The sequence below is a fragment of the Mus caroli genome, chromosome X (assembly GCF_900094665.2).
Source record: "Mus caroli chromosome X, CAROLI_EIJ_v1.1, whole genome shotgun sequence".
Classification (NCBI taxonomy): Eukaryota; Metazoa; Chordata; class Mammalia; order Rodentia; family Muridae; genus Mus; species Mus caroli.
The window spans coordinates 94,670,040-94,694,127 of NC_034589.1; the positions used below are offsets into that span (position 1 = coordinate 94,670,040).

At 45.4% G+C, this 24,088-nt stretch overlaps 2 protein-coding genes across 6 annotated transcripts in view; one reads left to right on the top strand and one right to left on the bottom strand.

The window, feature by feature from the left end:
• Eda (ectodysplasin A) overlaps positions 1-15,023 on the top strand; it is a 397,585-nt gene extending 382,562 nt beyond the window's left edge. Inside the window, exons 4-8 of one of the 5 annotated variants that reach the window (XM_021152867.1) lie at positions 4,023-4,202; positions 5,652-5,686; positions 6,606-6,657; positions 9,289-9,419; positions 11,145-15,023. In XM_021152867.1, coding sequence (XP_021008526.1) covers positions 4,023-4,202; positions 5,652-5,686; positions 6,606-6,657; positions 9,289-9,419; positions 11,145-11,396 — 650 coding nt within the window. In that variant the 3' untranslated portion in view covers positions 11,397-15,023. Of the gene's footprint in view, positions 1-4,022; positions 4,203-5,651; positions 5,687-6,605; positions 6,658-9,288; positions 9,420-9,944; positions 10,101-11,144 lie in introns of those variants that run through there. The other 4 variants (XM_021152868.1, XM_021152869.1, XM_021152870.1 and 1 more) reach the window with 4 other exon arrangements.
• Positions 15,024-16,504: 1,481 nt separating this feature from the next.
• Positions 16,505-24,088, bottom strand: part of Awat2 (acyl-CoA wax alcohol acyltransferase 2) — a 10,223-nt gene continuing 2,639 nt past the window's right edge. The window contains exons 2-7 of the mRNA XM_021153920.1: positions 19,888-19,998; positions 19,258-19,328; positions 18,834-19,038; positions 18,436-18,610; positions 17,427-17,626; positions 16,505-17,227 (exon numbers count right to left, since the gene is read on the bottom strand). Of these exons, the coding sequence (XP_021009579.1) occupies positions 17,073-17,227; positions 17,427-17,626; positions 18,436-18,610; positions 18,834-19,038; positions 19,258-19,328; positions 19,888-19,998 (917 nt within the window). The 3' untranslated portion in view covers positions 16,505-17,072. The remainder of the gene's footprint in view (positions 17,228-17,426; positions 17,627-18,435; positions 18,611-18,833; positions 19,039-19,257; positions 19,329-19,887; positions 19,999-24,088) is intronic.

Sequence of the window (24,088 nt, forward strand, 5' to 3'; positions counted from 1 at the left end):
CTAAGGTGAAGAGACTTGGATTAATTGCATTGTCAAAGGAAGTTTCAAAAAAGCCCAGCAGAGACTTTGTTCTCTGGTTAACTCTTATGAGGAGAAGTTTGAACAAGCATAGCAAGCTTAGAAAGGAAAAATATAAATTATATGGTTCGAGTATTAAAGGAAAACCAGGAAGTGAAATGGAGCAAAATCTTGTGTTCTAGGAGATAACAGATTAAGGGAGTAGGACCTTGGGGCAAGATCCTACCCAGCTAAATTTAGATCCAGGCATGGTGGTACACACCTTTAATCTCAGGAAACAGGCATGCTGATCTCTGCATTCAAGGTCAATCTGCAGAGCAAGATCCAGGATAGCCAAGCTTAGGCAGTGAAGGGTTTAGAAAACATAAAGCTAGTGATAATGTAATAATACAAGGGGATCATGTTCTAGTTCCTGTAAGCAGCAGAACTCGGCAGCTTCAGCCATGTGGCTCTGGCTCTAGAGTTAAGAATGGAAGGAACTACTGGGAAAATTGATGCTGGTTAGCTGGAGCTAAGAAATTAAGAAGAGACCAGCATCACTAAGGTGAAATCTTCTGGGAATTGTTTTCTGGGAGCACAAAGAAGCTGTGTTCCAGAGATAGCCAAGGTTGTACCTCATGCTGCAGCTGGATTTGGCAATGTGTAAGAGTCACCCAGGTGGTACTTGTTTTGAAGGCATGAAGATGCCATGAAGAACAGCTGAGGTTTGGCACTGTGAGAGGTCATGGAAGGCCATTGGAGAAGGTGTAGCCTCAGCTGTAGTTGATGGCCCAGGACGAAGAGGTCATGCAAAAGATTTGAGGCTTGGCACCATGAAGAGAGCCTATGAGGGGATATTGGTGAAGCCTAGTTGGAGTGGAATACCCCAGTGTATTGGAGATGTCAGTAACATGGGATGATCACCAAGAACAGCAGCCATAGTGGAGTAGATCAACCTGAGCATAGAGTGCTACAGAGGGCAGAGATGGAGAAGTGATGCCAGACCTTATGAGGAGTCCAAAAGATCAAGTGGAATCCCAGACACTGAAACAAGAAGCTGTAACATTGAAATTGCCTTGGAGACTCAAAGATGTTAAAGATGCCAGAGCCATGGGATACATGCTGAGGAAAGCTGCTAACAGAAAGTGGAACCAGCCCAGGAGAAAGCGGTTTGTTGCAATCAACAAAAATGAAAAAGGAGTGGAGATCTGAAGACTGCTTTGACATCAGCCATGGAGATGCAGAGTTTGGAGTTTGCCTAGCTGGTTTCCTATCGTTCTTTGGGGATTACAGTTAAGTGATTGGATGAATCTCAGAAGAGACCTTGAACTTTGGATTTTTAACATTGTTGGGACTGCTATAGACTATGAGGACTTTGAAAGTTGGACTAAATGCATTTGCATTATGCTATGTTTAAGTATGGCCCCCCCATAGACTCATGTTTTTGAACAAGTCTATGAGGGCCAAGGAGTGGAATGTGACGGTTTGTGTATTCTTGGGCCAGGGAGTGGCACCATTTGGAGGTGTGACCTGGTTGGAGTAGATATGCCTCTATGGGTGTGGGTTTAAGATCCTCACCCTAGTTGCCTAGGAGTCAGTCTTCCACTAGCAGCCTTTGGATGAAGACATAGAAGTCTCAGGTCTGCCTGTGCCATGCCTTCCTGGATACTGCCATGCTCTCACCTTGATGATAATAGACTGAACCTCTGAGCCTGTAAGCCAGCCCCAATTAAATTTTATAAGACTGCCTTGGTCATGGTATCTGTTCACAGCAGTAAAACCCTAAGACAAGGTCCCATTCTGACCCACTGTTTCATTCCAAATGAGCATGTAGTTAGATGCGGATAGCTGGCCTCTTTGTGGGCCTTTCTTGGATTCATGGTGGGTTTTTTAGATACATAGAATTATTCTGTTTTCTATTTTTTAACTTTTATTGATTCGTTGTGAATTTCACATCATTCACTCTAGTCCCACCCATCTTCTGCCCCTCCGTATCCACCTTCTGCCCTTGTAACCTCCCCACAAAAGAAACCAAACAAGCAAACATCTCTCCATTGTGTCACATAGTCTGCCCTTTTACCCAGCTTTGCTTGCAAATGATCATTGCAGTGTGTCATTGGTCTGCTTTGAGGCCTCTGGGTGAGGTTTATTATTCTTAAAAGGGGGGTTGATAAGTCAGGACAGAATTCACTAAACTAAAATATCTAAGGAATGAGTTGTTTAAAGGGAAGCTGATTTGGTTGTCATTGTTTTGTTGTTGCTGTTGTTTGATTTGGGGATTTCATTTGTTTGTCAACATAATACAAGTCAAAGTTATTTGAGAAGCAGAACCACAATTGAGAAAAAAAAAATGCCTCCATCAGATTGTCAGTAGGCAACTCTGTGGGGCATTTTCTTGACCAACGATAGGTTTGTGTAGGCCCTGTGTAGGCCCATTCATGGTGGATAGTGACACCCCCTGGGCAGGTGGTTGTATAAGAAAGCAGGCTGAACAAGCCATGGGGAGCAAGCCAGTAAGTCAGGAAGCCAGAAGTCTTCCTCTGTACTCTCTGCTTCAGTTCCTGCCTTGAGCTGCTACTTTGTCTTCCCTCAAAGGACTGTGACTCAGTGTATATAAGCAAAAAAGAAACAAAACAAACAAAACCGCACCTTCTTTCCTAAGTTGTTTTTGGTCATGGTGTTTATTGTAGAAACTCTAAGACAAAAAGGTAAAGAAATTTATATTTGAAATTGAGAAACTGTCTCAGGAGAGGACATTGTAAAAGATTTCCAATCCTGGGACTCCCATTAAAATTCTAAGACAGGAGAAATTAGAGAAAGAAGCCTACCCATGACCACTTATAGTCCTTTGGTTAGCCTGCTCAAAAGAGAACAAGTCTATAGGAGGAACAGTTATGATCCACTTACCATGACTACAGTCTAGAGGAACTGTTAGAAGGACTAGAATATGAAATGGGAGGGCTGAGATTGTTCTGGAAAGACAGTGAGAGAGAAAGGAGGAAAGGTTGGTAGACAGGATATAGTAGTGCATTTGAAAATACAGCCTCTAAAGAAAATCTCGGGGAAGGTGGATTGTTTGGCCTGCAATGATAGAAATTGATAGGTAACCTAATATCTTTGAGCATATGAGGTTTTATGTACATGGTGCTAACTAGTTTTCTCTAGCTACACAAAGAATAGAATAAAATTTCAAACGGCCACAGGAGGGATTTCAGTTAAATATACCAAAGAACTTCCTAACCGTGAGCAGTGAGGGGTGATCAACACTGGAACATGTAACCAAGAGAGTTTGCAAAATTTCTGTTCTCAGTGATCTTTAAAAATAGAGTTTAGAGAGGTCAGCTGAGAAAGCAGAGCCTGCTGCCTCTGTCAGGTTTGTCTGCCTGTGATTCCTTCTTGTCTGTTGTTTCTTGATATCTTCAGTCTCTCACCCTATCTCTCCACCTCCATTTCCAAAACTCCTTCCCACTCCTCTTTTCAGCCAGTGTTGCCCCTATCCATCCCCATGTCGTGCACACCTGACTCCTGACAAATCTTCCTGGAGCTGATGGTGTTCCTGAGATCAGACTTCCACTATCCTTTGGTTAATAGTAGCAAGTCTGTGCAATTGAACAGCTAAATGAAGTCCTGCACTTCATTTTATTACCAATGATAATCAAATTCTAAAAAAAATCATGAAGTGACCCCTAAGTCTGAGTTTCTAATAGTCCTTTGGACTCAGATCAGAACCTCCTTTTTGAAGTCTTGCCTGACCTGTTTCAGCATTTGGTCTGCCTCATTAATGTGGCACTCTTAATATCTTAGAACATTTTCCCTACTATGCTGGGCTCCTTGAGAACTGTTTATTTCTGTGTCCTCTAAATATGTTGCAGAAAAGGGATTATAAGCATGTTCAGCTCTTTAGCAAAAACTAGATGGCTGACTTGGTGTCATTGAAGTCTCTAGAACTCCCTGAAATTATACTCCTGACTATACAGTCTTGACAGTAACTAACTCCAAATATAACACTGAATCCTGTGTTTTAGGAAAGAAGGCAGGGCCACCTGGGCCCAACGGCCCCCCAGGACCTCCAGGACCTCCAGGACCCCAGGGACCTCCAGGGATTCCAGGAATTCCTGGGATTCCAGGAACAACTGTTATGGGACCACCTGGCCCACCTGGCCCTCCTGGTCCTCAAGGACCCCCTGGCCTCCAAGGACCTTCTGGTGAGTTCTTCTGTCTCCCACCCTTTAGGAAACTTTCCATTGCTTTTGTAGAGTAGAAACAGATAATCTTCAGGGAATTTTCAAACAGTGGCAATGTGCAGTAAGAAATCCCTAGTCTAGTGTAGAGGTGGAAAGTGAACAAGCTCTGATAGTGTCTGGCCTGCTCTAAGTCTTGTTGAGTTCAAGCTGTGCCAGACAGGCCATCTGTTCTTGCCCCATGCCAATCCTTCCATCCCATTCCATCTTTGGCTCTAGTCCTTCATATAGCGAGCCAATAAGCTCATATGAGCCAAAAACAGAGGTATGAGAAAGAGGTCCCAGCCATTCACTGGAGTTCCTGTAGTTATAGATTTGGCTTACCCTGATTTCCAGCATAGAGTACCACATGACATTTGCATGGAAATAGTTTGTGGGAGGAATGTTGGGGACTGGACAAAATGGCAACCCTATTATAATGTCTTCCCATGTACTTTGAGACTCCTTGCCTAGTGGTGTAGAAATAGCCCCTTCTAGTCGAGTGGTTAGAAATGTATGAATCACTCAAGCTGTGTCTAACAAAACCAGACACCAAGACCACTCTGTCCCTAAGCCAAATGTGTCTCACACTAGACCCTTAAATAACCATGCTGCTCGTTTAAATGCCATTCCATCCCTTTGCCTCTTTCTCCTAGCGCCCAATGGGGCATGCAACAGGTATAGCTGCAGATCCAACCCTGCCTAATTAGTGTTGACAGTAGGTAGACGGCCTGAACTCATGCTACTTGCTACGTTTTTCTCCTGCTCCCCTCCTCTATCTTGAGGTTTTCTTAAACTTAATTTCCCCAGGTCTAAGAATTCAGCAGCAGGATTCAGATTCTTTCACTTGTAATTCAAACAGGCTCAGCAGTGTTACCATGGCCACAAGAGATAAAAGTTTTTTTTTAAACCCAATCATTCCACAAATATTAATTGAACAATTTCTGTGTACAAAGAGATATATTGCTAAGTAGTCCCTGTTCTCATAGAGTTTATTTCCTAGAGTCAAAGAGACAAGATCTTTATAAATGACAGTGGCTCTTGTGAAATCAGTAAGAAGAGAACAAAGAGCTAGAAAAGCAAGTGCCATTGTTTTAAGGACATACAATGACACAAATAGCCTCTCTTTCCTCTCTGTGGGTGCTCAATGGGGCTTGCCTTGAGCCAATATTGGCCAGAGGCCAACTTCCCTGCTGGGCTCTAGACCCTCTGAAGAAGATGGTCTGTTGGTAGGGACAGGAATGGGAAGGAGGGGATATTCTCTTCCATCGACAGCCCCGTGTTGTACTATGACTCCCTCCAGCTGTAAGACCTGGAGAAGGAAATTCCTACAGGGCTGGCTGTGGAATCCAGGCTCTGGAGCCCTGGCTGCTGAAATGGGAAAGGGAAGTAGAAAAGAGCGCAGCACTCTGACTGCCCCATCCTATTTTGCAGGTGCTGCTGATAAAACTGGAACTCGGGAAAATCAGGTTGGCTGGGGATTACTGTCTTCCTGGGGAGGAGGGATGGCCTCAGGCTTGGGGTCACCTTGAAGGCTTTTGCCTATGAGATTCCCAGAGGCTTTATTTGATGTCTGGAGGGTCTGAGGTTTTCACTGGCAGCCGTTGCCAATACCTATGAATTGGAAAGGTTCGCCCTAAGGTGCTTTTAGCTAAAGGAACACAAGTCTTGCCTGGACCATTTTACTCATTTTGTGAGTGACAGAGGGTCGTGACAGCCAGATCCAATAGTCCATAGAAATAACCTGCCTGTCAGGCATATATATATATGCCTCTGACTTCTAAGCCACCTCAGATGCCTGATGGCATTCAAACTGCCTAGAATCTGAAGCTGAGAGTTTGTGTGTCCATGAAAAGCAGCCAACTAGCTGTAGGCTGAGGCCAGCCTGGGCTTCCCCCTTATAGGGGGAAGGCCTTATAGGTTCCTTCTTAGTCCTTGAGTTGTCCAATCTGTGTCTTTTGGCAGGTTCTACTGCCTAGCCTCCTTACCTTGCCCCTCCTAGCAACTAGCCTCACTACACTTATTTGGCCACAATGATAAATCTACAGAGTTGCACAGTCCTTATGTTTTGGTAGGCAATTTTATATTCACTACCTTATTCAATCTCGCCCTGTGAAAGTGGCCAGCAGAGATTCCTCTAATTCCCGCTTTACAGTTGGAGGAGATAAAGCTCAACGGCCTCCTGTTTGGCTGAAGGTCGGAGTGAAGACATGCTAGAGCTAGCGAGGCTTACTGTGTTTTAGGAGAAATATAGCTACTGATAGCTCAAGACAGAGGGAGCGGTCCAGAAATGGGATACAAAGAGTCTAGAAGCCAGAGGTAAAAACACAGGACTGCATGACACGGCAAGCAGTCATTATAGTGACTCTCTTCTTCTCATCTTCTCAGCCAGCTGTGGTGCATCTGCAGGGCCAAGGGTCAGCAATTCAAGTCAAAAATGGTAAGAATCAAAGTAGTATGTCTCCCTCCTAGGAGTTTCCCTTCCCTCATTCCCAGCCTCCAAATAATCTCAGCCAACCTAACTCCTCCCTAGTCCCTGAATATCCTTGGCATAGAAGGGCATTTCCTACTCCGTCGTGCCCTCTACTGGTTGTCCTAAGTAACTGCTTGCACCAAGACCAGATGCTACACCCAAATTGCATTCAATTTTGCTTTTTGCAGTATAAGGGGGCAAACCCGGGGCCTCGTGAATGCTAACCAAACATACTACCTTTGAACTACATCCTCAGCCCCTAAATTACATTTTGAATCCACTAATGCAGGATCTGAAAAGGACTTGGGAAACCATCTACCTAGACTGCTTTGATGTTTATATCAGTCACCATGGAAATATGTGTAATTTGATAAGCACTTTCACAGTGGAAACTAAGGAAGTTAGAACTATATTAAATAAATTATCTTGTCTGATTGCTCTATACAGAAAATGGCTGGAGAGAGTGCTTCTCCCAGAGAGGGGACATGTTAGTGTCTAGGAAGCAAGAGACACTAATGTCTATCAAAAGCAAAAACATGTTAACAGGGCTTAGAAATACTGATTTTATGTTCTACCTTCATTTATGAGATGGGGAGACAGAGTCCCAAAGAGACTAGAAATACCAACGTAAACCATACTGTCTTATGTTTGCATGGTACTTTAGAATTCCCAAATGGTTTGTCTTTTTATTTAACCTTCACAGCCACCCTATGAGGGAGGTGTTGCAATGCTCCTTTTTTTTTAAAACAGCAACAAAAACTAAAGCTCAGAGAACTTAATTTAACTAGCCCAAGATTTTGTAGTGAAGTAAGGAGCTGAGATTCAAAACCATATCTTTCTAGCTCTCTGCGCTGTGCTACGCTGCTCCAGTGATGTGTGTGTACACTCCACTGAATGATTAGGTTCATTTTCTTCCCCCAAAGAGACATGAACATTCATTAAAGAACAGCGCTTTGAAATAATGTCCAGTCTCCAGGGTGCCCAAAGCCTAAAATGCATGAACCCCCAGGAGTCTTGGAAAGCAGCAAGCCAGCTAACATAGCAGCTACTTACAGAGCTTGGAGTGGAAGGGAGGGGCTGTGAGCAGACACAGTAAAGGAAGGTTACAAAACCTCTACTTGGGGACAGCTTCTAAGAGCACAGTCAGTCCTGAAGTGTCTGTGCTGAGTTCCTCTCACCATTGGGCTTAGCTACTCCCTTGACTGCCACTTGAATACCCAGCCTAATAGCCTGGCAAGTACAAGTCAGAGTAGAGGAAGAGGAAAACACTAGCAGCCCTGTGGGAGGCCAATCACTGTGGGACCCAGGGTCTTGGGTGGGCGATCGTCACCATCCTTCCTGGAGGAATGTGGTCAGACAGAAAATAGATTTGTTTGGGTATCTAAGTGGTGGCCTTAGACTAAGTTCATTCTATAGCAAAAGCTGTTCAAATTGCCCCCACTACCATAACAGAGCAAGATAATTTCCAATCCCTGCAGGCAAATTCCCAGTAGCAGTGTCTGCTGACAGGCAGACAAGAGGAGCAAGGCCACAGTGAGAGGACACTAGGCAGAGCAGTCCACTGAAGTACTAGAGCCAGGACTTAGATGGCTTTCTTTTCCCCATGCATCAGAGAGGCAGACCTGAGACTGACCAAGAATGGATGCTTACAACATAATGTTTTTGTATGAAGAACAAATGGCTGAAGGAAAATGCCTCTGTGAACTTAGTTTCCCTCTTCTTATTGTAGGAAGGAGCAACTTTCTATCTGCAGGATGAGAGGAGAAATATACCTCCACCCTCTCATGCTTCTGTCCCCAGCATCCCCAGCTGAATTAAGGATATGAAACAAAGGCTTTGCCAAGGCTGCCTCAACTCCTAGGCACATTCAGTCTCCTGAAACCTGGCAGGCTCTCCCCCCAGCATTGTAAAGCTCACCCTCTCTGGGGCCTGGTTACCGCTGGTCACTATCCCCAGCTGCCATGGGGTCTGAGTGCCAGGGGAGCCTGATACTGAATTACCACCAACTTAGTTCTCTAGACAGATGGATTGTTTGATTAAGTGGTTTCCTGTGGGGGGGGGGGGGGCCTCGGAGGCTTCCCAGAAAGGAGTGGCTGTGGAGGAGCCATAGAGAAGAATCTATTAAGAAGAGACAAAAGCACAGGAACCTCTGAGACAAGAGAGGAATTCGGGTGAAATTGCTAGCAAAGTGAAATTGAATACTAAGACTTAGCCTGCCACTCAGTGTCTGGATTTTGCCTGTGCAGTCACCATAACAACAAAGAAAATATGGTTCTGTGCCTACTCTCCTCTTTCACCATCGCCACCTCAGATTCCAGCTAGAAGGTAAAGAGCTTTATTGATGGAATGGTCAAGAATGCAAGGACAAAGACTGATACGTAGGTCCATAGGTCCCCAGGCCAGCCTAGAAGCCACTTTACAAAGAGTACACCTTTCCTGCTTCCAAATGTTCTTTTAAAATCTTGGTCCTTGAAACTTTTGTGGTCATTGGTATTAGATAGGGTTGATGGGGAACGGGGTGGTTACTGCTTGGTATTTATTTCTGTTGCCCAAATTATTTTGACATGTACTGAGTGACTGCCCTTCTCTCATACTGAGATCTTTCAGGTGGAGTGCTCAATGACTGGTCTCGCATCACTATGAACCCTAAGGTGTTTAAGCTACATCCCCGCAGCGGGGAGCTGGAGGTACTGGTGGACGGCACCTACTTCATCTATAGTCAGGTAGAAGTGAGTACGGTCTTAGGCCTAACTCTTCTTATATCCAGGGTGCAGATATGGTGCAGGCCACCTAGGGGCACTGTGGAGCAAGCCAAAACCATCCAATGGCTAACTTCTTGCAGTGCTGGGGAAAGGCGTGGCGGATTTCACACTGGGAGGGAGTTGAAGGGAGGGAAGACCAATAAACCCATTTCATTTTTCCCCTAGAAAACTATCACTGAAAAACTGTAAAGAGGCCTCTCCAACACCCTGCTGTCTGATCCCCTCTTGCAGGGCCCAAGGCCCTCATTTCCCCTCTGAGTTGTTTGGTTCCACAGACGGACCTGACTTGCTCTAAGTTTTTAAGACTAAGTTCCAGAGCTACAGAGACCCCTCCCCCACAATACTGCTAGCTTGGGCATGATAATGAACAGTGCTCCTGTGAACCTTCTCTCTACCTCAAGAAGATTTCTGACTGTCTTTCCTTCCTCTTTCTCCCATTTGTTTCTGTCTGTTTCTGTTGTTGTCACCTTCTTCTTACTGTCATTCTCCCAGACCTTGCTCCCCTCCACTTTTGTCCTTCTCCTGCCCTGGGCCCATTCCCCACAGGTCTGCCAGTGGCCATTCGTTTCCATCCCTCATTGCGTGCCTCCATCGGGGCTCTCCTCAGAGCTACAAGTACATAAGCCTTGAGGTCAGGGTTACCAGGAGGTAGGCAGCAAACAGGGAGATGAACAGAAGGACTATGCAACTGACAAACGGCTCTCAAGAAAAAAAAAAATGAATAGAGAAGTTGGGTTAACCAGCACTAGTCTGGCACCCAGGAGATGATGTGCCATTTAAATATGTTACTTCCAATCAAAGAGCCTGTGGAGTCACTTTTATGAAGTGATTTAAGGTATCAAATGAAGGACAGTCCCCACTCCTATGGGGCACTGTGGCCATAACCCCAATATCTTGTAGACTAAATTCCATTTAGTAGTGGTGAAAAATCGGAGCTGAGGGTGGGATGTGCTGGCGAAAGGTAATGAAGGATGGAGATTAAATGTCTGGACTCAGGAGAGGATTAGGAGTAAGGTCCATGTGAGCTAAGAAAGTCTCCATGAGGCCAAGCCATAGGCTATACTTCCTCCTGGCCACAGAATGAAGTTAGGTGCCTAGGATTTGCATCCAGTGTCTCACTGTATACGCCAGCTCCCCATCTCTCAGGATCTGCTTCTTCAGGCAGCAAGAGAGAGGGCCGAGCTGTGCTGAGTCTGGGAGAGGACTGCAGGACAGAAGAGTATACCGTGAGCTTAGGAAGCTCCTGTTCACAGCCTAGAGAAGTGAGAAGTCAGGACTGCGACCTCCCTGGGGCACCAGGGATCTCTAAGTGTATTCCTAAATTGTCTTTAGTGTGGGAACTGGAAGTTGGTGTGTCCAGAGCATTGATTAAGCGCCCAAGGAGTGTGAAGCACTGCTTCGCGCCAGGGTTATGGAGTGGAGCCAGTGAAATGGCTCATAAGGCAGCTCTCGGCCTCAGGGAGTCCATAAGAAAGGTTTGCTCAGCCCTGCGAACCCATGGAGTAGGGGAAGGGCATTGTGATCCTGTCACCCTGCTGTTCCCTGCTGACCAACAGGCACAGTTTCGGGTGGCACTGCCCCTGCATAGGTTATACTGGCAGCTCATCTGAGGAGGTTCTATCTGCTCACCAGGGGAGGGCCCTACCCTTTTTTCCTCTCTCCCCCAATCCCTTCTTGTTGCCTCTCACCCAGGTCTACTACATCAACTTCACTGACTTTGCCAGCTACGAGGTGGTGGTGGATGAAAAGCCCTTCCTGCAGTGCACCCGCAGCATTGAGACAGGGAAGACCAACTACAACACTTGCTATACTGCAGGCGTGTGCCTCCTCAAGGCCAGGCAGAAAATCGCCGTGAAGATGGTGCACGCTGACATCTCTATCAATATGAGCAAGCACACCACCTTCTTTGGGGCCATCAGGCTGGGCGAAGCCCCTGCATCCTAGATTCTCCCATTCCATCCTGGCCCATGCCCCTGCCCCAGGTTTGGGAGCCAGGACTCCCAGAACCTCTAAGTGCTGCTGTGTGTGGAATGAGGTATATTGGCGTTGCAGCCACAAAGAGAAATGCCCCATGCTATTTATTCCCCAGTGACTCCAGGATGACAAGGCCTATGTGACTTCCCAGAAAGACCTTGAGTTGCCAGGACAGTTGATGGAGCCCCAGGGTTGTCAAGAAGCAGAACCTTCTTAGGCTCCCTGCTGACTGGCTTATGGTGACTCCTCAACCCTTAGGTCCCTCATCAGATGTATCATTTGTTGCACTAAAATGAGGATCCAAGACAGTAGGCCACAGAAAGCAAAGGTGCACTCCAGATTCTAGGGGTGATGGGGGGCTTCTTCTCTCCTGGCTGGGGGTGCCATTAGGTTGCAACTTAAGGAGAGGGTCAGGTCAGAAGAAGGCACATCCTTGTGGCAAAGACCTGGGCAATAACCTACCAAGTTAATATCCTTGACAGAAGAGGCATTCTTGCTGCATTGCACTATAACCTACTAGAGGCTCAAAGAAAACTTCCCACTCAGGCCGAGAGGTATACTGTGGCAGCTTGCTGGACTCCAGAGCTAGGAACTTTGCTTTGCCTTGGAATCATGCAGGAATGACCATATGCCTGCCTATGTAAGAAGCTATATTTGGGGTCATGCATGTCTCACTGTGTTTACAGCTCTGTTCCACTCTCAGAAAACTACCTGGAGTCTTCCCACCTGTCACCTCCCACCCCAGCCTGACAGGAAATTCTATCTTCTTTCTCCTCAGTGCCTACCTCTGCTTGAGACAGGTGCTTCACAGTGTACTCTTTAAATTACTTGGGCACAAAGAATTTTCCATTGATTAGGCATACAATTATTATTCATCTAATTCTAATAAAATTGTGTCTGGGAACAGATGGTTAAACTGGATAACCTCCAAAAGCCCCTTAGAGTTTGAACATAGGTGGCACTTGATAGTTACCTGCCACAGTAGATTTTGGAATTCCCAAACCCTACACTCCCTTGGACATCAGCACAATATAGCTTTTCTACCTTTCCCAGGGAGGGGGAGAAAGTGGGGATAGAACAGGAAATGTTGTCCATTTTTGTTGAGACCCAAGCTCTTATCTGAAAGACCAGCAGGTCATGGCCCATTAGCCCAGTCTTTCTGTGGTGCTTTCCTAGAGCATCTGTCTGGCTATTGAGCAGGGCTCTCACACCTACTTCAGATCCAAAGGCACCTCCACCAGTTTTCCTGCATTATCTTATGCTAGGTTCATGAGACTTCTTTCCAATTGCCTAGCTTCAGGGTACCAGGCACAGCCTAAAGCTGGAAGGATCAACCTGGTCCAGCCGGTTCCTCTTGCTCCTGAAATGTATTTCTTTTTGAGGAGATGGAGAATGCATCCCTGAAATTCATCAAGAATATCAGGTACTGAGTTCTCAGCTGTACCTCCATTTCCCAGTAGCCACATTGCTTGGTCCTTCATGGGTCAGGACAAGAGGTGGTAGGCCAGGACTCTTTTATGCAATGCTAATGACAGCCTTACAACCAGAAATGAGGTCAATTTTAGACATGCATCTGCCCCTGGAGGCCTTGAACAATCAGCAGTGGTAGCAAGAACTAACAGACCCTCTCCTTAGTGTTTGAAGGTTGCTTCCTCTTAATTTCCTTTGAAGAAGATGGGGCAGAGAATTATCACAGTTACCATTGTATAGGTACGGCTGGGAGAGAAAGCGCTTTCACTAAGAACTCACCCATAAGTCACAGACCTTAGCTTTTAGTGAGGTCTGACTCCCAAGCTAGTGTCTTACCACACACTGTGTGGAATTTAGGTTCCGAAAGAAAAATTAAAAGTGATCACATGGAACTGATATCATTGCAGAGTCCTAGGGAGAAACCTAGCAATGCTCAGTTTTCATTGCTATGGTACTGCCTAGTCTCTTGGCTGCCACAGGCTCTGTAGAGGAAGTCTTGGATGTTTTCTAATCCTGAGTTGAGCTCTGGGACCCACAGAACTGGGAGCCTTCATGACCTTTCACCCATCTGATAAAAGCAGCAACCATCACACAAGGAGATGCTATGTGGGGCAAGGTCTTCTGTCTTCCATTCCTGACCCTAGCTACTAGTTCTGGGAGCCAGTCTGCTTCCTGGGGTTAAGTGTGACTCCTCTCCTCCTGCCATATTACAAAGGCCTTCATGTTGCCAGAACATCTTCCTCGTGTTGATGTTGAGAGGTTGCCCTCTTGAGAATGGAGGGAAAACCTAAAAGCACCATTCCAGAGCCACATGGCTGTGGAGAAAGAGAGGAAGTTTCCTAACTGTGCCCCTGCAGGACATGCCAACCCCATCATATGCTCTGTGCATGGAGATCATAGGAGAAGTGGGCTTCTTACTTCCCTGTCTTCATTCTGAATCCTCACAAGGAGCCCCAGATGAAGAAGGCTGGGGGAAGGAAATAGGAAAGAATGGGGGCGCCTGCTGTGCTGTACTCATTGGCAAAGTAATGAAGCATTTACTGATAGGGAAATAGGGATATAGATTTACAGTTTGGAATTGTCATGATGTGAAGTTATCCCAAGGTTAGCATAGAGAATGGGATGGGGACATGTTTGTGTAAGCAGATGACATGTTAGAAGAAAAATTGCACCGCAGGAGCCTCTACCAGCTGCTTGAGCTTCAAAAGCCAAGCTGGCACAAAATTGTACCTGCTGGATGAACGTTATGTGGCTACCGGTTCCCTGGAAGGTGTATCATTTTGCCTTAGTTGCCCCTGCACCCATCCTGAGCCTAATCTCTGCAGCTTAGTAAGAAAAGGCCAAGGACCCTAGAGACAAGGGCTTTGGTCCTCATGTGAGTGCTTGCATTTTATGCATCTTCTAGTGGATGCAAACAGATGTAGAGAAATCTTTGACCTAGAAAGGCTTTTAGAGGGAATGCAGCCCAACCTACATCCCATCCTGTTACTCATATGCAATTGATGTCCAGACAGGGAAACTGGCCCACCTAGGACAGTGTGCAGGCAGGCCCCCACCTCCAGACTCAGCAGGAGAAGGAGGCAAAGCAACCTGTCCCATGGGGCCTCCTCTTTCATACACTTTATACACCCACAGACTCAAAGCTAGAAGTGTTTATCTCCCTTCAGGAGCCTGGTGAGGCAGGGTGTGGGTCTACAATCTCCATCATAACTTGCCTCCCCACACATAGTCCCCCAAGATATTTGTGCACCTCCCACCTCTGGGCTGGAAGCTTTAGGCTGGCTCTGAGCCAGACAGATTTTAGGCTTCTCTTGTGTTGCCTGAGGCCCCACCCTTGCCTGGGCTTTCCCTGGGCCATGCCTACTACAGAACCTGATTTGTTTTCTTAATTCATTTCAGGGCTCTCTCCAGGAGAGGGTGAGGTGTGTCATTTCTTTCTTCAAAAAGCTTCCAGCTGATGAGGATAAGGGGAGAATGGCCTGGAGCAGGCCCAATGCTGCTTTGGGGAATCAGCATCCTGTGTGAGATACTGTGTATAGAAACTATATATATAATGTATATAAACAGGGATGTAAGTTTGTGTAAATTAATGGTTTATTCTTTGCAAATAAAGTGCTCCCCTCACCATCCTTGACATTATCTTGAGCTCTTCCCACATGACACATGCTTCTTTGTAAATGATGATGCCACCACAAATGAGGACCAAGAAACCCCCTTTGGTGAGAGCACCAGAAGGAAGCTGGTCCAAAAGTCCTATCTGTGTATCCCACATGGTCTCTCTGCTCTAAACTACATACCTCCACCCTATTCACCTTTAGTTCTTCTAGAACTACAAGTCTCAGGGGCTCAATGTGTTGCCAGAAGGCATATTTCCACAGGACAAGAACACACAGCATGGGGCTACTTTCAACTTGAATGGGACATCTACAAGGCTCCAAGCCTTCCCTAAAACAGCTTGGAGAAATCTAACCTTAGACCCCTCAATTGACATACAAATTGACTCCTTTGCTGACCAAACAAATGCCCAAGGATGTTAAGTAGCCCCCCTAAGACCACTCAACTATTAAGTGTCTCAGCCTGGCTTGTTCCCTGGTATGCTTACCACTGTGCCCTGCTGCCTCAATTGCCTGACCCTATGCTGCTTGCTGGAAGGTATTCTAAGGAAGAAGAGAAGAATAGCAGCCAGTAAGGAATAGGTAGCTCAGAATAATTATGGGAATGTCTCACAACCCCAGCAACTTTGGCCAATTATGGAGAATATGACCCTCAAGTAATGTGAATGAGCCCACAATGGCCAAATAAGCATGGCTTGGATACTGATACCCAGGTTGGTCCTCTTGCTGCTTTGGAGAGAGGGTTTCAGTTAAAGAAGCCTGGAAAACTTAAGAACGCCTTTGGATGTCGCTCAGTGGTAGACCATATCTTTAGTGTAAGACCCTGGATTTGATGCCTGCACTCCTAAATAATAATAATAATAATAACACCTTATGGGAAGCTCAAGGAAAGTAGACTCTCTGGCACAAGAAACAGCACAGGTAGAAAAAAGCAGGAGACCACGCCTTTTGCCATACCATGCACAAACAACCACATAAGATAGGCATTCAGGACAGAGGGAGAGTGTCACACTGTAGTAAGTACACAGGATGTCTTAAACCAACTTGATAAACTTGATGCAGGTAAATAATTGGACCAGATGACATCCATCCAAGAGGGCCTATTTACCCAATTGTGTAATATGTGATTGCAACAACCACTGGGCTAAGAGTGACTTGCCACTCAGAGACTCAGAAAGCAAGGTTCTTCATGGGTACTGGAGGTCAGGTATCACATCAAAGAGCAGAGTTAATGAGGCCAAGCTAGTGCATGCAAATTTCTGAGGGGGAAATGGGAAATTAGGTCTAAACCACTGACCATTCTAGTATAGCTTTAGTAGATGGAAGGTAGGTATGACAATGGTCACTAAGGTATATAAAATTACTTCACCGTTCAACACACTACCCTGTACTTTCTTTTAGAAATTGAGACACCATGAACCTTAGGACATTGTTTCTTAGGAACAAGAAATGGATTAGCTAGCTGGGGGAGAATAATTTTGTGTCACTCTCCAGTTTATCATGTTTAGTCACATGCAGTAGCATTTAAATTTGACAGAAACCTTTGAGGTAAGCAAGGGAAGGATTGTTAGTCCCATTTTACAGCTAAAGAAAAAAGATAAAAGGTGATGGATTGCCCTTAAACATCATAGGTCTTGAGGATGCTACGGACTGAACCCAATGTCCCCTGGCTCTTGAGATACCCAGTCCTGTAAGAGTCTTGAAGCCAGGACAATGGCAGACACACAAGGTCTTAGAGCCCTCCAAATAGACCAGCTGGAGCACACAGTACCAGAGATGGGCTGTTTATTCTACCCACAGGTTTCCTTGCTAATGCTAATGCTTTCATGAAAGTCCAATGACTTCAGTGGACTTCTGCCTAGAGTCTTCTCTGTCTCGGGGGAAAGGACAAAAACTAAGAGAAAGAAGAGGGAGGTGGGAAAGGATGGGCACAGAAAACAACCACATGGATGCACACCCCCACCTCCCTCCAGTGAGGACCAGTCAAATCAGAGGTGAAGCTCCACAGGTAACTTTGGCCTGTTGTCATCATTTCCACACCATCCAGTCAAGGGAATGTCTTTCAAATTATCACCAGCTCCTGGGTCTCTGAGATGCCAAACTTTGTCTTATGCTGATCAAACAATTTTCGTAGGGCATCAATATAGAGTGTGTGGTATTTGGCCACAATCTCCTGGCTCGGATTCTCAATCTTGGGCAATGGTAGAGGTTCTCCGACTGCCAAAGGGAATGGAAAAGGGGAAAACATCAGAAAAGCTTACTCCTAGGCACAGCCTGGAGCCCAGATCACCCTGACCCTCTTGCTCATCACTCCCTACCCAGCCTCCCTGCCTCCAACCACAGTTGGGGCTGAGGCTCAGCCACAGAATGGATCCTAGAACTTAAACTAAGTCTTTTAATAGAAGGGCTCACTCACCAACAGTGGTTACTGGCTGAGAATAGGGCAGAAGGCCCCAGGAGTTCTTGGTGAGGCCACGCCCATAGAAAGCACAGGGGTAGATGTGTACCATCTTCTGGAACCACTTCTGGAAGCGATTGACAAAGCCCCCAGGAGTGAAAATGTGCTGGTCATAGAGGTCTGCCTCTCCAAAGGCATAAGCTGGGATTAGAGACACCCTGCAGAAAAAGACATGCTAAACACCAGCATCCCCTGAGTTTACCTACAGGCTCCCTAGAACTCAAGTCCATCTATAGCAAGGTCCCAGCTAACTATGGTGCCTAGACTAGACTGCCTTTAGGGACAAAGCAGCAGCTTCCACAAGGAAGCAAGCACAGTGATTCCTTGAAATGCCCAAATCTGAAGCACTTGTCTCAAAATGCCCAAAGTCCATTTCATATGTTTTCTTCGCTCTTAGGCCACATGGTAAGAAGTTTGGCTTTCTCTGCCCTAAGATGCAACCCAGTCCTTTTGTAGAGAAATTGACTATGCAAAGCCTCGAGGACAGCCCCCCTGCACAGCTCTACTGCAACCCATAGGTGGAGTTTCCCCTTTGTGCTTTCTTTTTAACTGACAAAATTGAATACAATTTGTACACAGAAAGCTTGGTAAAGTGGTTTCTATGAAGGCATGAGGACCTGAATTTAATGACCAGAAACCACATTTAAAAAAAAAAAAAGCCAAGTATGGCAACATGCTTGTAAACCAAGTGCTAGGGAAGTAGAGATGAGTGTATGTTTAAAGCCTGTTGGTTCAGCCTACTCTACCAGGTAAATTCCAGGCCTGTCTCAAAACAAAAAGTAAACACACACACAAGTGCACGCATGCACACACTGTTATGTTGGTTCTATTTAATAATAATTGTTTGCATATTTCTTCCTTTCTCTTTAAATACCACTTCCTTAAAGCCCAATATTCTTTCCTGCTGAACTTTTAGACAGCTTCTCCACTCCATCCCACCCCCATGTCCCTCTGCAGCTATCCTTACCCATGTTTAAGGGCTGTGCGCACAAAGCCTTGCCGCTTCTTCAAGAACAGGGTGGTAGAGCCTGGCGTGCTGTATCTGCACTCAGCCAGGCCACCAACCACCACCACAAGCATGTTGCCTGTGCCCTTCTGGGTAAGCAAAAAGTCCATGGAGGATCTACTCACAGAGCAGGACCCTAGTGTGCAGAAAAAGCCAAAAGTCGTTGGTTACTTAGCGATCCCTGTAAACTATCCCTCCCCACTACCATGACTACAAGGAGCATCTTCTCCAGCCTGGGACATGGGGAAGCTGGCAGTTAGCACCTGAGACAATCTTGGATTTGACCTTGCTCCCACACATCCTCTAGGTTCTCCTTATGGTAGCCCTCTATGTGGCTTTATCCCCTATGAGCCACTCACCTGTAGACATTACATACTCTCTGAGGAAAGGCACCCAGAAAAAGGCTCCTAGTGTGAGCATATAAGGAGTGATACCAGGAAAGGTCTTGGAAAAGCCTGTTGTGTCAGTGGCAAAGTGACCAAAACATGAATGGGCCATGAGCCCATGAGGATGGCAGACAAGGATGTAGTTGTGGTCAGGTGAAATATCTTTCGTCTTCACCATCTGTAGAGGAAAGTGGAGATAGGAGAGCTGGAGACAGAGAAAAAGACTTCTCTTTTGGCCAGAGAACTGGAAGAGAAAGGACTGAATTTCAGCAGTTCAGGGTGGGCAACGTGCATGTCCAGGAGTCACTGGTTCCTGGGCCCCCATGTGGCTATACCCTGTACCCCAAGTCTGACCCAAATGCTCACTCAGTAAGCCATTTACGTCTATGTGGCTTACCTTGAGTGGGAAGTAGTCGCTGTAGTGTTTCCACAGACGCCACTTCCTCACACAGGTGAACCGGCGGCCACCTGAAAGCACAGAAAAGCTCTGTCCACCCTGCTCTCCCTTTCTGGGCTCCTTCAGAGCTACCATGGGGTCCTCTAACTCTCTGCTGCTTCCTATTCTCCTACATGGAAATTAGAATAGGCATATCGGGCTGGCGAGATGGCTCAGTAGTTAAAGCGCCGACTGCTCTTCCGAAGGTTCCAAGTTCAAATCCCAACAACCACATGGTGGCTCATAACCATCGGTAATGAAATATGATGCCCTCTTCTGGAGTGTCTAAAGACAGCTACAGTGTACTTACATATAATAAATAGATAAATCTAAAAAAATTGTCTAAATATAATAAAAAGGCATATCCAGACCAATCTACAATAGGCCCAGCCTCTGCTTACTTATCCCAACCCAACCCTATCTTCCTCCTACCAACAGCAGTTCCAAGACCTTAAAAGGACCTTAAAAGCCTCAGTTTTCCTAGCCCAGAGAGGGACAGGCTGAAAGATCACCTTGAAATTAGCCAGAGCCTCTCAGGATTAGGAGAGAAGCAGGGGGAATATATGTCAATACATCCCAGTGGGCCCTTACCTCGCTCAGGGGTCTTCCAATCAAAAGCCAACCAGGTGAGCATCAACATGGTGACAGGCCAGTACGATGTGAACACCACCAAGTAGAGGTTGACAACGATCACAGTGATGACTAGAGGGAACCCAGCCCAAAGTCAAGGAATTGTAAACAGTCCCTCACATTAAAAGTCCCCCTGCTGAGTTCTGTCCACCTCAAGATCACACACACACACACACACACACACACACACACACTGACCTAGGCCTATTCAACAGTCTCTTCATCCTTACAGGTGGCCCACATGGCCATGTAACTCATACTGTCCTCCTTAACCATCCAAACCAGATTCTGGTCTGGAAGAAAAGTGTGTCCCTCATAGCTAAGCTTCAAACAACAACAACAAGGCCTCCCACCCCCAGAACGTTCCACAGCACTGTGCTAGGCTCCGCACATAGTGTGCGTAGGTGGGGGAGAAGCCACTCATAGCCACTGGACATTTGAAGTCTCAGAGCAGTTTTTCTCCAACTTATATTTTCTTCTCAACATCGACCCTTTAAGTCAGTAGTTCTCAGCCTGTGGGTCATAAACCCACGGGGTCCAAGAACCCTTTTGCAGGGGTCACCTAAGACCATTGGGAAACACAGATATTTACAGTATGATTCATAACAGTAGCAAAATGACAGTTATGAAGTAGCCGTGAAAACATTATGGCTGGGGGTCACCAAACAAGAGGAGCTGTATTATAGGGTCGCAGCATTAGGAAGGGTGAGATGCACTCCTATAAGGTGCCAGAGGAGATGGAGAGAAAGCCAACACCTATCTTCACCAGATTAGAAGTACACAAAACAAAGAGCAATGATAAATAAAAGCTGGAGTAGAATAAGATAAGGGACTGTGCTCAGCTGAAGCACGATAGAATTCTATATTAGGGGAAAATGACTTAAGAGTGATAGGGTGCCACATTCGATGTAAGCAGCCAAGACTAAGATTATATGGGGAAGTGGGTCAAAATAGAGGCTACAAAATGCAAACCAAAATCTATAATAGAGTGAATAATTCTGTGTTGACTTCTTGTTGGAGCCTCATGAAAATGATTTAAATATTTTAGGACTATAGGCCCACAAGGGAAGAATCAGAAAAGTGTCTACAGTAGATGAGAGATTTCGGTAAAACTTTTGCCCATGTAAAGTGCATGAAGAGAGAAATAACAAGCTTAGAAAAAAGCAAGCCAATCTCTCGAAGCACCTGCAAAGGATATGAATACAGGAAGTTCGCTTGCTTCTTTGGAAAAATAAGGAAAGACTCAGAATCTGGAGGATCAGGTATGCCAAGAGGTAGGGATGAAGCCCAGGCTCAACCATCAGAAGCCTGGATGGATTCCTGACCTGACAAGAAATGAATTAGAACGATAGGTCTTTTCTCCTCTTCTCAATGGTTGATGGGAGAATTATTCCCTGAACATTTGAACTGAAAAGATTCTGGATTCCGACCCAAGTGACTTTCAACTTACAACAGTTTAACTTAACAATGTTTTGTTGCTTCTGGTGGTGGAAAGGCAACAGGAATCTGGCAGAAACTGTATTTTGCTCTTTTCCTGGGCTAGCTAGCAATATGTGGTACTGTTGTGTTTCTTGGTGGACAGCAACAAAAAGTCACATCTTCCCATCAGTCACGCTGCCATGAGGATACAGACGAATGCCCCGTGTTACTAAGCTATCACAGTAGATGTATCAAATGTATTGTTTGTTGGTTAGTTTGTTAGTTGGCTTGCTGCTTTGAGACAAAGTCTCATAATACAGTATGACAGCTCACACTGGTCTCAACTCATAGCAGTCTGCCTGCTCCAACTTCCAAACTATTAGGCTTACCCTTATAAGACACTTTACCTGGCTAATGTATTCATGATTCATGGTATTTCAAACTTACTACATTTGGAGAACTTCTGTACTTACATGAGCTACAGCTGACACAGCAAAATTACTGTTGAAATGAGGGGACAGAGAATTTGATATATACAGTCTCAGATAATTTGTCTCCCATGTCTTCCCTCCCCCCCCCCAATACTACTAGATAACATGCTTCCTCAAAATGAGGGAGAATGCATAGAATTCGTGGTGGAAATAAAGGTCCAACAAAGGAGGAAACCAAGGAGGGACAGGGCTGAAAACAAGCAAGCAAGGTACCTAGGGTAGCAATTTAAAGAGACTCCCAGTCTTGGCCACATTCAAGTTCAGCCCACTATTTGCATAACCCAATAGTGAGTACCTTAAAATTTGCACACAGGTTGCCTCAAGCACTCTGGTTATAACAGCCAGACTGTAGTAGGGGGAGATCCTATTCTCCCTAGGTTCCAGAAACGCTGTTCTCAAGGAAAGAAAATGTGAGAGGTATCAAAGAATTCCCAGTGTGCTTGCAGATATTGAAAGGTTACTATGTGTGTGAAATGTTTGTGTGTAAATTAGTAATAAGTACAAGGATATCTAGTAAATGAAAAAATGAGGGAGCTAGAGAGATGGCCCAACAGCTAAAAGCTCTTGATGCTCTTAGAGAGTTGCTAGGTTGGATTCCCAGTACTTACACATCATGGTTCACAACTATCTCTAATGCTGTACATATGCATACAGGCAAAACATGCATACAATAAAGTGAAAAATCTTTAAAACATATTAATTAATTTTAAAATGAGTCAATTATTAGTTCCAAGAAAAAAAATCACACAAGAAAATACAATGTTGGTACACTATGTTTCCTAATAGTCAGACATTTAACCAAAACTGTGCTATAAGAATTCTGGAAGGGGCCTGATGAAGTGGTGCATGCCTCTAATCCCAGCACTGGGGAGGCATAGGCAGGCGGATCTCTGTGAGTTGAAGGCCAGCCTGGACTACATTGTGAGTTTCAGGACACCCAGGACTATGTAGAAAGACTCTGTCTCCAAAAAGAAGAAAAGGGGGGAGGAGGAGGGGGAAAGGAGGAGAGGGAGGAAGAAGAAAGAGGAAGAAGAAAATACAACTTTGGAAGGAAGAGATAAAAAGATCCAAGCAATATCATATAGAGCTCAAGTGTCATTTTCCATGTTGGGAAGTCAACAGAGAATGCCTAAAATTATATCACACAACAACAGTGGTTAGAAATTCCATATAGTAAACTTCAAGGCCAGCAGTTGGAACCTCTGGCCGTGAGCCACAGAAGATTTCTTGGATAATTAGAGGTGTAGGTCTCATCCAAAGGACACCTCATTTCTTTTAGCGTTTGCTCAAACTCATGCACAGCTAAAGACATCTCATGGTGTCTTTCTTTTTTCTCCCTGGCTTTTTTATCCCCATATTACATTTATTCTCTGATTCCTTGACCTTTCTTCTTCTTCTTCCCATCCCCATCATGACTAGCCTTGTTCAAATCCCACCATTTCTTAATAACCTGCTAACCCTGGTATCACTGCTACTCTCTCTGGCTCTGTGTAATTGGTTTGCTTCAGAGAGCTACAATGGACACTCAAACTCACAAGCCTCATGTCAGCGTCCCATGTTAAACCCTTTTCTGACTCCTTTCTTGCAGAAGACTAAACTCCTTCCAACAGTTTTCAGTGCTATCTATCCCTCCCCCGCCCCCCGTCCCTCCTTCCTTCAGTAAAAGTATATTAAGCAGCAATTCTGAGTTCATTCCCAACTCACCTAATCCCTGCCAGCCCTTTGCCTTCCATTTGACTCTCATTGACCCTGGCCTTTTCCAGTGCTGTGCATTCACTGTTCCCAAGGCTCATTCCTTCCTTGGCTGCTTCCTATTGTCATTCAAGAATCAGCTCAATCTGGGTGTGGTGACCCAGCACCTTGGAAGGCAGCAAGAGGCAGGTTAGGCAAGCTTGAGGTCAGCCTGGTTTACATAGGGATTCTAGACCAAGGCTACATCGTGAGACGAGTCTCACACAAACAATCTAAGAAAGAAAGAAAAACACCAAAAACCCAAATAAACAAAACAAAAAGCCCCAAATCAATCTAATTGCCAATGAACAGAAAGAAGACGCCCAAGCTCATTTTAATTGAGGATTTTCAGGTGAAGGCTGTGGCTTATTTATCTATTCAATCCACAGTAGCTAGGGCTGTATATAGGTTCTCCTTGCACTTGTCTTCCTGTGCTATGGCAACCCCTGAAGCTACATTTTGCAGTAGACAATTGGCTGTGCCTGTACCAATCTGAACAATAGAGTCCACAGTGAGCTGAG